Source organism: Herpailurus yagouaroundi, unplaced genomic scaffold (assembly GCF_014898765.1).
Source record: "Herpailurus yagouaroundi ecotype Mexico unplaced genomic scaffold, PumYag 184, whole genome shotgun sequence".
In the NCBI taxonomy this organism is placed as follows: domain Eukaryota; kingdom Metazoa; phylum Chordata; class Mammalia; order Carnivora; family Felidae; genus Herpailurus; species Herpailurus yagouaroundi.
Window position 1 is genome coordinate 32,683,318 of NW_024412415.1, and position 13,101 is coordinate 32,696,418.

The 13,101-nt window shown below is 61.0% G+C and overlaps 1 protein-coding gene across 1 annotated transcript; it reads left to right on the plus strand.

Annotated features, from left to right (window-relative positions):
• The first annotated feature begins 118 nt into the window (after window positions 1-118).
• SKOR1 (SKI family transcriptional corepressor 1) lies at window positions 119-10,891 on the plus strand. The gene is made up of 9 exons (XM_040493075.1): window positions 119-169; window positions 2,483-4,685; window positions 5,786-5,876; window positions 6,800-6,907; window positions 7,429-7,500; window positions 8,857-8,931; window positions 9,172-9,246; window positions 9,760-9,825; window positions 10,348-10,891. The coding sequence occupies exons 2-9, from the start codon at window positions 2,493-2,495 to the stop codon at window positions 10,440-10,442; spliced, it is 2,775 nt and encodes a 924-aa protein (XP_040349009.1). The 5' UTR covers window positions 119-169; window positions 2,483-2,492; the 3' UTR covers window positions 10,443-10,891.
• The last annotated feature ends 2,210 nt before the right edge of the window (window positions 10,892-13,101 follow it).

Genomic DNA, 13,101 nt, shown 5'->3' on the forward strand with positions numbered 1-13,101 from the left:
CGGGGCCGCGGGTGTGAGCGCGAGGAGCCCGGGAGCGCGGCTGTGCGCGCGCGCGGGGAGGGGCCGCGCCGTCACCCGGAGAGCCCGGCGGATCCCGGACTCCCGCCCGCCGCTCCGCCCGCCGCGCACCTCCTCTCACCGCTCGCCCGGCTCCAGCCGCCGCCGCACGGTGAGTACCAGCGTCCGGTCGCCTGCCGCCCCCGCGCCCTACCCCTACAGCTTTTTTCGTTTAGTTCGTATTTGGGTTCTTGTGGATGTTGTTTTTATTATTATACCTAAAGACTCCATCGCCTCACTCCCACTGCTGTCCGCCTCCCGCCTCGTCGCCCTCTCCAAGCTCACCCCTTCAAGCCCCAGGAGCCGGAGAGGGCTCCGCAAGCAGCCCTGGCGGCTGCTCCTTGTCGCTGCGTACAGCTCATCGCCCGGGCTTTCCGCTCTGGCCCTCGAAATTCGGTTCCTTTCCTAAGACTCCCCCTTCCTCTGGTTCTGGGGCCCAGAGCCCCCTCCACTCGGGAAAACCTCGCGGGGCCCCCAGACCCTCAGCTTGGGGAGGACGCGCTCTGCTCTGAGGCGCTCCGTTCACTGCATGCGGGCAGGACACACTTGCCGATTTCGGGAAACCGAGAAGACATCGTCATTTCCCAGAGTCGCGGAGCCCTAGTCACCTCCCCAGCCCGCCTGAGAGCTGCTCAGGGGGTTATTGGGCTTGCCTTGCGGACCCCTCAGTCGGGGAGTTAGGACAGTCTTTTTACCTCCTAAGATGTTACAAGGCACTTCAAGGCGAAAGGAGGGTCAACTTGTTTCAATTCGATACGCGGAGATAAGGATGAAACAGACAGATAGCAGATAAATAGCTTGATACTTGAAGAAGGTATGAAGACAGATGGGAGAAAGAGGAGCGAGCTGGGAGAGACAGACAGCTCAGGGACAGATAAGATCGACAGATGAGGGACACCTAAACAAACAGAGGGAGAGACACAGACAGAAGATCCCAGTGTCTTCGATGAAGGCTTTTGAACTCGGATCCCCAGTCTGCCTGGAGCTGCCCCTCTGAAAATGGATTTGCCTTTCCTGACGAGTTTAGGGGAGGAGCCCTCGGGGGTGGGCTGCCTGGGCCTCAGGAGTGCCTGCAGCCATGGGCCGGATGGGAGACTTCGGTGTCTGAGGACACGTGGCTGGGCCAGGCGACATAGAGGGCCCCAAGCATCAGTCCGTGGGTCCTCTCGCTGCTGAGGTCCACGGGGGAGGCTCTGCCTCCCTTCCTGGGCCAGAGATCAAAGCGCGGGACCGGCAGCAACTTTTGACCTGAAGCTTTGTGGCTTCGGACACCAGCAAGGATTCCCATTCAACCCATATGAACCCGGACAGCCCGGCTTGAAGTATACTCAGAGAGGAGACGACACCCCCCCCCCCCCAGAGGAAGCCCAGAGCCAGAAGAGACTGCATTTGGCCTGAGCAGAAAAGGCAAATCTGAAGGAGGAAAACTTAGGGAGTGGGCGGTTAGAAGCGAAGTGGCTCCTGAGAAAGTTCCCTGAGAACCTCTCTGTCCCCACGCGCTGACCCGGATGGAAACCAGCTTTGGTCTGGAACGCAGCTAAAAATGCAGAAAATATGGATAGGAACTGCGTGACCCTGGTCCCACTGATGGCTGGAAAGAAAACGGTGTGTATATCCAACCGGAACCTTTCTGCTCAACGAAGGCGAGGCTCCGGGCGTGAGAGAAGAAGCTCGGGTTTGTGGAAACCAGTGCTGTTATCCCAGGGAGCCTGCTCCGCACGGAACTGGGTGCGGTGGGGGCGGCCCTGGGGCTGGGCGCGCACAGCATGCTTTTGAGAGTCAGGTTCAGCACCGCGAACAGCGGTCGCCTCAGCCTCTTCTCCCTCCCCACCCCCCGCCCCCGCCACGGCCTCGAGACCCTCCTCCTTCTCCTGGCCCACCCCCCCCCCGCCCCCTGCTGTCTGGAGATGGGCAGTGACCGCCCCTCCCCCGGTCCGTACCCCTCCCTGCGTCTTCTCCGCCTGCCCGCGTGCATGCGCGACTGAGCAGAGGGGCAGCCTGTCCCCGAAGTCCGGGCTTCAGGACCCGGGCGGGTAGGGCAGGCATCAAGGGTAGCCAAAGGCTCAAGGATCTGGACGTTACGAACCCTGGGTTAGGCAATGGCTTTGCTGTGTGGCCTTGGGCAAGTCACTCTCCGTCTCTGGGCCCCACTTCCTGCACAATCCAAAACAAAATTGGGTTCCGAGCTGCCGGGGCAATCCTGAGGTCTCAATTACCCCTTCTTCTCCCCCCAAACCCCAGGGGCTTTTGTTGTGGCGCCAGCGCGTGTCTGAATAACAAAAGGCTCCCGTCCAGGGGAGAATGAGCTTGGACTCCCGTGGCTAAGTTTGTCAGCGCGCCCAACTCGGTGCGCCCAGCTGGGCGGGCCCGAGCCATGGTGGCGCTGAAAATGGCTCAACTGCTCTCTACTTTCTCTGTTTCATAGGAGCGGCGGCATGGAGGCTCTCACCACTCAGCTGGGGCCGGGGCGCGAGGGCAACTCCTCACCCAACTCGAAGCAGGAGCTGCAACCCTACTCAGGCTCCAGCGCTCTCAAACCCAACCAGGTGGGCGAGACGTCGCTGTACGGGGTGCCTATCGTGTCTCTGGTCATCGACGGCCAGGAACGCCTGTGCCTGGCACAGATCTCCAACACTCTCCTCAAGAACTACAGCTACAATGAGATCCACAACCGCCGTGTGGCCCTGGGCATCACGTGCGTGCAGTGCACGCCCGTACAACTGGAGATTCTGCGTCGGGCTGGGGCCATGCCGATCTCCTCGCGCCGCTGCGGTATGATCACGAAGCGCGAGGCCGAACGCCTGTGCAAGTCGTTCCTGGGCGAGCACAAGCCACCCAAGCTGCCCGAGAACTTCGCCTTCGATGTGGTGCACGAGTGCGCGTGGGGCTCGCGTGGCAGCTTCATCCCTGCGCGTTACAACAGCTCGCGTGCCAAGTGCATCAAGTGCGGCTACTGCAGCATGTATTTCTCGCCTAACAAGTTCATCTTCCACTCGCACCGCACACCCGACGCCAAGTATACGCAGCCCGACGCCGCTAACTTCAACTCGTGGCGACGTCACCTCAAACTCAGTGACAAGTCGGCCACAGATGAACTGAGCCACGCTTGGGAGGATGTCAAGGCCATGTTCAATGGCGGCACGCGCAAGCGGACTTTCTCGCTGCAAGGAGGCGGCGGCGGCGGTGCTAATGGCGGGTCGGGTGGGCAGGGGAAGGGCGGTGCTGGCGGCGGGGGCGGCCCCGGGTGTGGCGCAGAGATGGCCCCAGGCCCGCCGCCCCACAAAAGCCTGCGCTGCGGCGAAGACGAGGCTACCGGACCTCCTGGGCCGCCTCCTCCCCATCCGCAGCGGGGACTTGGTCTAGCGGCGGGAGCCGGCGGCCCGGCGGGCCCTGGAGGGCCTGGTGGCGGCGCCGGCGTTCGCAGCTACCCAGTGATCCCAGTGCCCAGCAAGGGCTTTGGCCTCTTGCAGAAACTGCCCCCGCCGCTTTTCCCTCACCCCTATGGCTTCCCCACGGCCTTCGGCCTCTGCCCCAAAAAAGACGACCCGGTGCTAGGTGCAGGCGAGCCCAAGGGCGGTCCAGGCACCGGGAGCGGCGCAGGCGCGGGCACTGGCGGAGGCGCGGGCGGGCCAGGATCCGGCCATTTGCCCCCGGGGGCAGGCCCTGGCCCTGGTGGCGGCGCCATGTTCTGGGGTCACCAGCCCTCTGGGGCAGCCAAGGACGCAGCGGCCGTGGCTGCAGCGGCCGCCGCAGCCACCGTGTACCCGACGTTTCCCATGTTCTGGCCGGCGGCAGGCAGCCTCCCGGTACCGCCCTATCCAGCCGCGCAGAGCCAAGCCAAGGCGGTGGCGGCCGCTGTAGCGGCGGCGGCCGCGGCGGCGGCGGCGGCTGCCGGCGGCGGCGGCCCCGAGTCCCTGGACGGTGCCGAGCCGGCCAAGGAGGGCGGCCTGGGCTCAGAGGAGCGCTGCCCGAGCGCGCTGTCCCGCGGGCCGCTGGACGAGGACGGCGCGGACGAGGCGCTGCCGCCGCCCCTGGCCCCACTGCCCCCGCCTCCTCCGCCTGCACGCAAAGGCTCCTACGTGTCGGCCTTCCGACCGGTGGTCAAAGACGCCGAGAGCATCGCCAAGCTCTACGGTAGCGCCCGCGACGCGTATGGCGCCGGGCCGGCTCGTGGGCCAGGGCCGGGCGCAGGGTCCGGCGGCGGTTACGTGAGCCCAGACTTTCTGAGCGAGGGCAGCTCCAGCTACCACTCCGCCTCGCCCGACGTGGACACTGCTGACGAGCCCGAGGTGGACGTGGAGTCCAACCGCTTCCCCGAGGATGAGGGCGCTCTGGACGAGGCGGATCCCGGAGCACCCAGTGCGCCCAGCACGGCAGGCGGCCAGGACGCGGACCAGCCTGTAGGGCCCCCGTCTACCACCTCCTCGGGCGCCGACGGTCCCACAGACTCCCCAGATGGCGGCAGCCCCCGCTCCCGGCGCCGCCCGGGGCTGCCCGCAGCCAGCAGGTCAACATTTGGGGACCTGGCTGCCGACGACGTGGTGCGGAGACCTGAGAGGAGCCCGCCGAGCGGCGGCTATGAGCTGCGAGAGCCTTGCGGGCCGCTGGGGGGCCCCGCGCCGGCCAAGGTGAGCCCCGCGCCCGCCTTGCTGGTGGCGCCTCCCCGCTTACCCCTCGGCACCTTCGGGATGTGGGGCAGGCACTGGACAAGTTAGGGACGGGGATTATGTTCTGAGCGGGCGTGCAAGCGGTGGGCCCCAGCCGCTCTGAGTAGGCCCAGCGCTGTGGAACTTGTTGGGACCCCTTCGCCCCGGTGAGTGAGGGTTTCAGAAAATCCGGAGGTGGGGGAGACAGGCCTGAGAAACGAGTGTGCAGTGTTTTTGTTGATTGGGAGCGGGAGCGGGGGCGGGCGCAGAGACAGGCCGGGACCTCAGTAACACAGAAATAAAAGGGATCTGGGGAAAGAACGGGGAGCAGAAAAAGGGACCCAAAGCCAGAGAAAAGCGCTTGCGAGGCCGGGCCCGTGGCACACTTGCCCAGATGGAGATCAGAGTCCCGGGGACGAAGGGGCTGGTGAGGAGAGGAGAGAACCGCCTCTCCCTCAAGCCGGGCCCCAGCAGTGCGGGGTTCCGGAATCTTCCTCTACCTCAACTTGTAGTTTTCTGAGTCCCTTTGAACTCCGGCCTGGGGAACCACAGGGTTCATGTGGTAGCAGCTGTCGAGATGGCGTGCAGGGCGGGAGAGGGGCTCTCAAGTTGTCTGAACCACGGGTTCGGGTCGAAGCTGTGCAACTAAGCCGAAGTCGTTGGCCTTTTGAAAGTGGGTGCACACACCTGTACATTTATTTCCATTGGGTCTATTAAAACACAAATCATTAGCTGGATGCAAAAAGCGTCATTTATGCGGGGACTGGGCGTGGGCTGGTGGGAAGATGCCGAAAAGGAGGCGGGCAAAGGGGGGGGGACAGCTCTTGTCTTGAGAGCCGCTTTGTCTTTCTGATAATTTTCTCGAGGGCGCTAATAATTACCCTGAAACTACAACGTTGCTGTGGCCTCCGAGGGCGCCAGGCTGCGCCGCGTGCCTCACAGCCGCCCAGGGCCCTCGGGGCCCACGGGCTAGCTGACCTCCGCCTCCCTCTCAGGGCTCCCCCTCGGCCGCGGCCAGGGCTGGGGGACCCTGAGCCGCTACAAGCACACCCCTAACCGCCTGTCATTTTCGGCCGCCGCAGGTGTACGCGCCAGAGCGGGACGAGCACGTGAAGAGCGCGGCAGCGGCGCTGGGGCCCGCGGCCTCCTACCTCTGCACCCCCGAGGCCCACGGTAACGCCCCTCAGCCCCCCTGCCGAGGTCGCTGGCCAATGTGACGCGGGGACCGCGGGCGGAGGGACAGGGCTGTGTGTGTGGGGGGGTGCTGCTGCGAGGGAAGATGAGAGGAGAAAAAGAGAGGCAGAGGAAGCGAGAAAAACAGGGAGAGGGAAAGAAAAAGAAAGGGAAAGGAAGCTAAGCGAGAACTAACAACTTCCATCGTTTGGTCACTTAACAACAGACCTCCCTGTCCACCACACGACACACGCTCACATACACCTCATAAAATCCTTCTTAAAACCACGCCTGGCACCTCTTTCCAGTCCTCTCATTTATTCGCCAAGTTTTGGGGGCCTCGAGGTCCTCTGTGGTCAAGCCAGGTTAGGGCGGAGGGTGCGGGAGCTTGGCTGCGCGCTTGGATACCTGAGAAGAGCCCGCGGTGGCTGCGACCCAACCCGGGGGGAGACCTGCAAGTGCGCCGGGCCCCTGTGGCTCGAAGAGGAGGGGCTGAGGGCCTCGGAAATCCCGGCAGGCCGAACCGAAAGGATGTCTCCCCCGCCGCCACCCCGCGCGGCTCGCAGCCTGGGCCGCGTTCTCGGCGGGGGCGGCGCGGGCAGACCCGGCGGCCACGCGCGCTCGCGGTGCCCCAGTATCTGCGCGCGATGTAGGTCGCTCGTCCCTGGTGGGCTCGGCTGCTCGTCTTGTTCTTTTCCGAGGGGCTGGGGAGGGGGCGTGGAGCGCGGGATGAACAGACCGCGCGCGGGGGAGGGGGTGCCCGGCCCAAAGCCTGAGGGTGCAAGCCCAGGCGCACAGCCGGGAAGCAGCGGCGGCCACGACGCTTTTAATTAGGGCTCGGGCGCCCCGACCGTAGCAGCTCTGGCCGTATCGGGGTCACGGTTTCTTTGCTTCTCCTTGAAACTCGGTTTATTGCCTTTAAGAACCAGATAAGGAAGACAATCACTCGACCGCCGACGATTTGGAAACGAGGAAATCCTATCCAGACCAAAGGAGTATCTCCCAGCCAAGTCCCGCAAATACAGACCGAGGTGAGCCCTAGGACCCTCACGCACCAACCCCACCCGGAAGCCGGGGCCCACGTCTCCCAGGTTTACACAGGTTTGGGCTTGGCTTTTGAGGAAGGCTTTCGATCAAACGTAAGCGGCTGCTGGTCCCCTTGTGCGACTGGCAGATACATATTTAAACAGCGCGCCCGCGAGGTGCAGGCCAGGGCTTTCCTCCTTAGTGGGTTTGGGGCTCTTCTGGGGGAAGCGAAGGGGGTGTACTAAAAGGAAATGAGAGACACCGTCACCCACATGAAGCAGGTCAAAGGGTATATACTTCCTGCCCTAAGATAGCCTACCTTCCCTGGGTGCACTTTCCTTCAGTGGGTCACCCTCTAAAATGATAGCTTGGAAGGTAGGTAATACTGGATGCCTGTAACTGACTCTTCTAAAGGTAGAAGGTCTGTAGTAGCTCCCTGACTTAGCTCGGTTCCGGGAAAGCTCATCCTTCCCCTCCCAAGGCCTCTCCCAGGAGAGAACCGCTCTTACCTGCCCTTGTATCCCAGGTGAAGATGGGCTCACCTTGGATGTCACAGGAACTCAGCTAGTGGAGAAAGATATCGAGAACCTGGCCAGAGGTGAGGTTAAATCTGTGAAATGGGGGTACGCTGTGCTTCGGGGAGATGAACCCTTCTTGTAAGGGAGTGCATGGGAAGGCAGGGCTCTTGGGGAATCCGTTTTCATTGAGTGCAAAGGATAATCCTCTGGACACATTATCCTGGCACAGAGGTATGGGGAGGGGGTGGGGTGGGGAGAGTGAACCAAACCCCTAGAGTTTCATTAGAAGTTTGGGTTCCTGAGGCTAGCCTGTCTGAAGAACCCAGCAAAAAAGAGAAATGAGTAATAATTCTCAGAACTTGATGCATATGACAATCAGATAGGGCAATGTGGGTCTCCCAACCTCACTGGAACACAGGACTTTTTCTGAAAAGCAAGATTGCAAAGAGGCATTTATTTTAGGAGTCTGAGAGGTTAATTTTTTCCTGGAATTAGGGCGTTCTGGCCCCACCTCAATACACCCTAAATGGGGTGGGGATGGAGCATGTTTTTGGGGTCCTGGGGTAGCTGCTTCATCTGCAATGGGGTAGCATGTGGCTTGAGGCACAGAGGATGGGAGCCTCTAACCCCACTTTGCTCCGCTACCTCCCACTTTTGTGTTTCCTCAGCACCTGCTAGGGGTGGGATTTCTCAGAGAGCCTCCCCCACAGGGAGGACTTGGATACCAATAGCTCCTTGGTCAGGGCAGCCCCTGCCATTCCTCTGTAGCTAGTTCTGAGGGCACTAACGGTGCCTTCCACATCCACCCGCTATCCACCACCCTGCCCTCAAACGGTCCAGGGATGGCCTTGGAAACTGATGTAGGAAGGGGGGGAAAGCAGTGGTGGTCTTCCACTCTTCCTGGTTACACATTTAACAGGCTATGCAATTACTTTCAAATCATTGGTGCTTTATATGAGGGCCCTTAGTATGGATTTGGGGTCCTGAGACCCCCTGAAATTGTGAACAAACCGTTGTGAAAATATGTATTTTTCCAGGGCAGGGGACCAAGTCCTTGACAAGATTCACCCAGCTCTGTATTGTTGAAGGGAGGAATGGGGTGTGTCATTTGGAGGGGTAAATCAAGTCCTGGGCCAGCTTCTAAGGTTTGGGAGTTTGGAACAACTTAAAGCAGATGCCATGCTGGTTAGCATGAGCCTAGAAGCCCAAAACCTGAATTTAATTCTCCTGGGCAACCTAGCTCCTGGCCCTTTTTCCTCGTTCAGATTCTTTGGAAGCAAATGGGAAAACAGTGCGGAGGGCCTGTGCCTCCAGGCCCCACCACTCCGCCACTTCCATCTCAGGGCTCTTGGCCAGGGCGGGACCTGCAGCGCTTTGGGGAGGGGGGCCTGAGTCCCGCACACCCTCCTTTACCTCACACTCTCGGCCCTTCGCAGACGAATTGCAAAAACTGCTCCTGGAGCAAATGGAGCTCCGCAAGAAGCTGGAGCGAGAATTTCAGAGTCTCAAAGGTACCCCCTTCCTGGCCCACCTCACCCCACCTCAGCGCGAGAGCTTTCTTCCCGCACGCCCCCGGACCCCAGGACTGGCAGCTGCGGCTGCGCGCCCTGCCTGAGCCGCGGAACCCTCCCTTTTCCAGGGTTTCCCGCTAGGCCGCAGACCGAAGGGGTGGGGGTGGGGGAGGGGAGTGGGGAAATGGGGCCGAGGGAGGGGGCTGTGCCTAACAGCTCTCACTTAATCAATTTGCACAGATAATTTTCAGGATCAAATGAAGAGGGAATTGGCTTATCGAGAAGAAATGGTACAACAGCTGCAAATTGTCAGAGGTAAGACGGGAGTCAGGTGAGCGCGCGCACGGGCCGTAACTGCCTCTCGTCTGGCAGGAGCCGCAATGTTGGCTCAGTCATTTGGATTTAAATTGAAGGTAATTTAACAATTATTTTTTTTATTTAATATCCTTTGTATACTCTGATTAGCCTCAGAATGGCAAGCGAGCCCAGCAAACGGCTTGCAGGCATCATTACATGGAGTGATTGAACTTCTTATCGCGGCAATTTCCATGGTTTCTAAATTAAAAATCGAGGCGTAAAATTACCTGGGAAGTAATGCCTAAGTTTGCTTTAATTTTGGTTAGATCCGTCTGCCTTTAAGCGCCATCCCAGGCCATTTCCTCCCTCCGCCAGGCTGCAGTTTGGAGCACTGATGCTCCCTCCCTCGGTCCCCCGGATTTGTTTTTTCGAGGGGGCTGAGCGCTGGGGAGAGGGTGAGGCCCAGGCTGTGACCCCGGCCGGCTGGAGGGTGGTCTCATTTCTTCACTGGCCCCTCCCCATGTCTTCCAGACACTCTGTGTAACGAACTCGATCAAGAGCGGAAGGCGCGCTATGCTATCCAGCAGAAATTAAAAGGTGCGGAAGCCGGGGAACAAAGATAGGGTTGCCAGGCTCTGGCTGTGCCAGTGAATGAATGAGTGAGTGAATGAATGAAAAAGTAAATGGCGGGGCTAGTGAGAGGGGAAGGCCAGGTCTACCTGAAAGGATGGGAAATGGGATTTTTTTTTTTTTAATGCGGAAATAATTCTAGAACGATAGAATAGGGAGAAAGAGCCCCTTGAGCCCTGGGCATTGGGAAATCTGCCGAGGGATCCAAATCTGGCCGTGGGCAGATTGACTTCCCTCTTTCTGTGCCTCAGTTTCCTCTTCTGTATAATGGGGCTGTTGAACCCGAGCAGTGGTTCTAAACCACCGCAGGTTCTCACTCCTAGCCTCCTACCTTTTTCTGATCCGCTCACTTGATAACCCCTGAGCCGGGAGGGGGTGGGTGAGACCTGGGCGGGCAGGGGAGGAGGCGAGTGGACTAAGAGCGTAGGCCTCCCCGGCGAGGCTAGGCAGGAGAGGTGCCCAGCTTTGCCCGCCTGACTGTCTCTCCAGAAGCCCACGACGCCCTGCACCACTTCTCCTGCAAGATGCTGACGCCCCGCCATTGCACTGGCAACTGCTCCTTCAAGCCCCCGCTGTTGCCCTAGGGCCGGCCCGGCCGCGCCCACGCGCCCTCAAGCCATGCTGCTCTCTTGTAAATACCCGCGGCCGCGGCGGCCGAGAGCGAGGAACAAGCCATTTGGACACGACCGATGTAAATACAGCCTCCCGCCCGCCCGCCCTCCTCCCGGGCGCCTCGGCCCAGGGCCCCTTCTCCGTTTCCAAGTGTAAATACCACCTCGCCCCACGGTTGAACTCCAGGGCATCGGACCTCATGGGGTTAAATGGACCGAAGGGGGTAAGAAAGGGGTAAGGGGGCCTCCCCCCACCTCATACAGCCTCGGCCCCCAGTTGTGTACACAATGTAGCAACTTCGCTGGCGCTGGCCCCGCGCTCCCCCCATCCCCCCCGTCCCGTCCACTTCTGAAACTTGTTCCTAATGACAAAGTGGCTATGTGCAATGGATATAAATGTACTGTGAGTCTCTCTTGGTTCAGTATTGGGTTCGGTTTTATTTATGCTGTAAGTTACTTTGCTTCCTTCTCCTGGACCTGCTTCCAGTCCCGTTTTGCATTCCCCTTTGGGTTTTGTTTTGTCTATTTTTTCTTGTAACCTCTTGATGTAACAGCACTTTAAAAAGGGCGACAACCGACTCACGAGATGGAGACCACCTTGAGCCTGTTTGGGGAGACCACCCTGTATCCGTGACTTTTGTTTTGTTTTTAATAAAAAAAAAAAAAGAAATCTGTCACTTCCTGGGGTTGTGGAGGTGGGAGTACCGGGTGGGGAGGGTGGGCGGAGGCAGGCTGAGGGGTGGGCAACAGGTGGGGCTTGAAGACCGCCGGCGGCGCGAGTCGTGAGCGCGGGGGCTGAGAATCACACGGCTCAGGTAGGCAGCAGCGAGCTCCCCGACCTCTCTACCAGTCCTTCAGATACACCCAGGTTGCCCCACAGGCCACCCTCTCCCCACGTTTGGGACCCTCCCTGGAGCCTTTCGAGCAGGGGTGAGAGGACTACAGGAGGCTCCTGGGTGCCAGGGTCTCAGACTCTTCCCTGGAGCTCCCTCAAGGGCCGAGGGTTTACTCGCGCCCACTTCCACACCTGCCCCAACGAGGAAGTCCTTTCCAGCGCGGTCAGAGACCGGACACTTCCTGGGAGTTTGCCCGGCACCCTGCCCGGAAGCCCAGGTTCCTTCAGAATTGCCAGGAGGCGCGGACACCGCAGGCCTGGCCCTGGAGCGCTGGGGCTAGGCGGGGCGGGGCGGGGAGCGAGGTACCTAGGATAGACTTCGTCTGGGCAAGCCTGGAAGCACAAAGATATCCTCCTGCCTGCCCCTCCGCTACCCTAACGGAGGGAGCCCTGGCGGTTTTTAATGTTCTGTCCATTTGGGCCCGAGAGGGTGCGCGGACGTGGAGGAGCCCAAGGAGCCAGGCAACGCCCGCCTGCGCTGGAGTCAGGTGATCTCGACTGGGGGATGGGGCGGTGTCAGGGTGCGTGTGACGGCGGTGGGTTGCTTCCTGGCCGCTATTGATGAGGCCTCACCTTGCCGCACGCCTCCCGTGGGCCTCAGTTTCCACAGCGCACCTGCTGGTTAGGCTACAGATAAAGGATGGAAACTGCCCCGCACTTTTTTTGAGGGGGAGAAGAGTGTGCCTGGAGAGGGAAAGCGCACCGTCCTGGGGCTCATTCAGCCCTGGCTTCCAGTTTCACCACCTCGGCTGAGGACTAAGGGCTCTGTGTCGCTCCCTTCATCCTTCTAGGCCTCCGTTTTGGGCCGCGTAAAATAATATTCAGGCCTCTCACCCCGGCGCGCGCGGAAGAGCTCTGGGAGGGAAGCGGGGCGCAGGGCCGCGGGTCCCCAGCCCGGTCCAGCGCCCCGCGGACTCCGCCCTCCGACATCCCTGGAGTCTCAGTGCACTCCTCCGGTCCCCCGCCGCCGGGCTAGCCCCTCGGGCCTGGGAGCCCTGCGCTGCGCCGGTCGGGAAGTTTGGTAGCGGGTCGTCTGGAGGGCCCGTGGCGGGCCGGTGAGCAGGGAGCGCGCTGCCCGCCGCCTGGAAGGGGCGTAGGAGAGGAGCCCCCCCCCCCCCCCCCCGGCGCGCTGCGGAGGCAGGAAGCCGGTCCCCGGAGCCCCCTGCGCTAGGGCTCTCAGGACCCCAGTCCCGAGACATTCGGAGGGTTAGACACAGGACATGAGAGAGATAATAGCGGTGAGGGCAGCGGCTAAACTGTGAGGTGTCGTCGAGGGAAGAAGTCACCTCGGGACGTGAGATCTCCTAGCAGGGACCCTCCGGGGATCGGGAAGATTTCCTTTGGGTGGAACCAACCCGATCAGTTCTCCGCTGCACCAACGGCGAAACAGGTCGCGAGAGGAAGTGAGCAAGTGACTGCGTCCAGGGCCGAGCGGTGCTGGGACGCGCAGAACAGTGCAGGTGTTGGGGAGAGCACGAGACTGCACCCCCTTGGCGTGACCACGCCTTTGGAAGCGGCACGGCCTGCTCTATAAAGTGGGAATTACAGTTGCTACCCAGGCAGGAAGTTCCGTGGCCGCGGCCCACGCAGAGAAGCCTAGCAAATACTCCTTTTCACCTTCCCTTAACGAATTCCCCAAAGTAGAGAAAAAAGCCGTAGGCAGCAGGGGTTCGCCAAAGGGCGCCCCATCTGGGCCGGAATCTCTGCAGACTGGAGGTGTAGGCGGATCCGACCCAG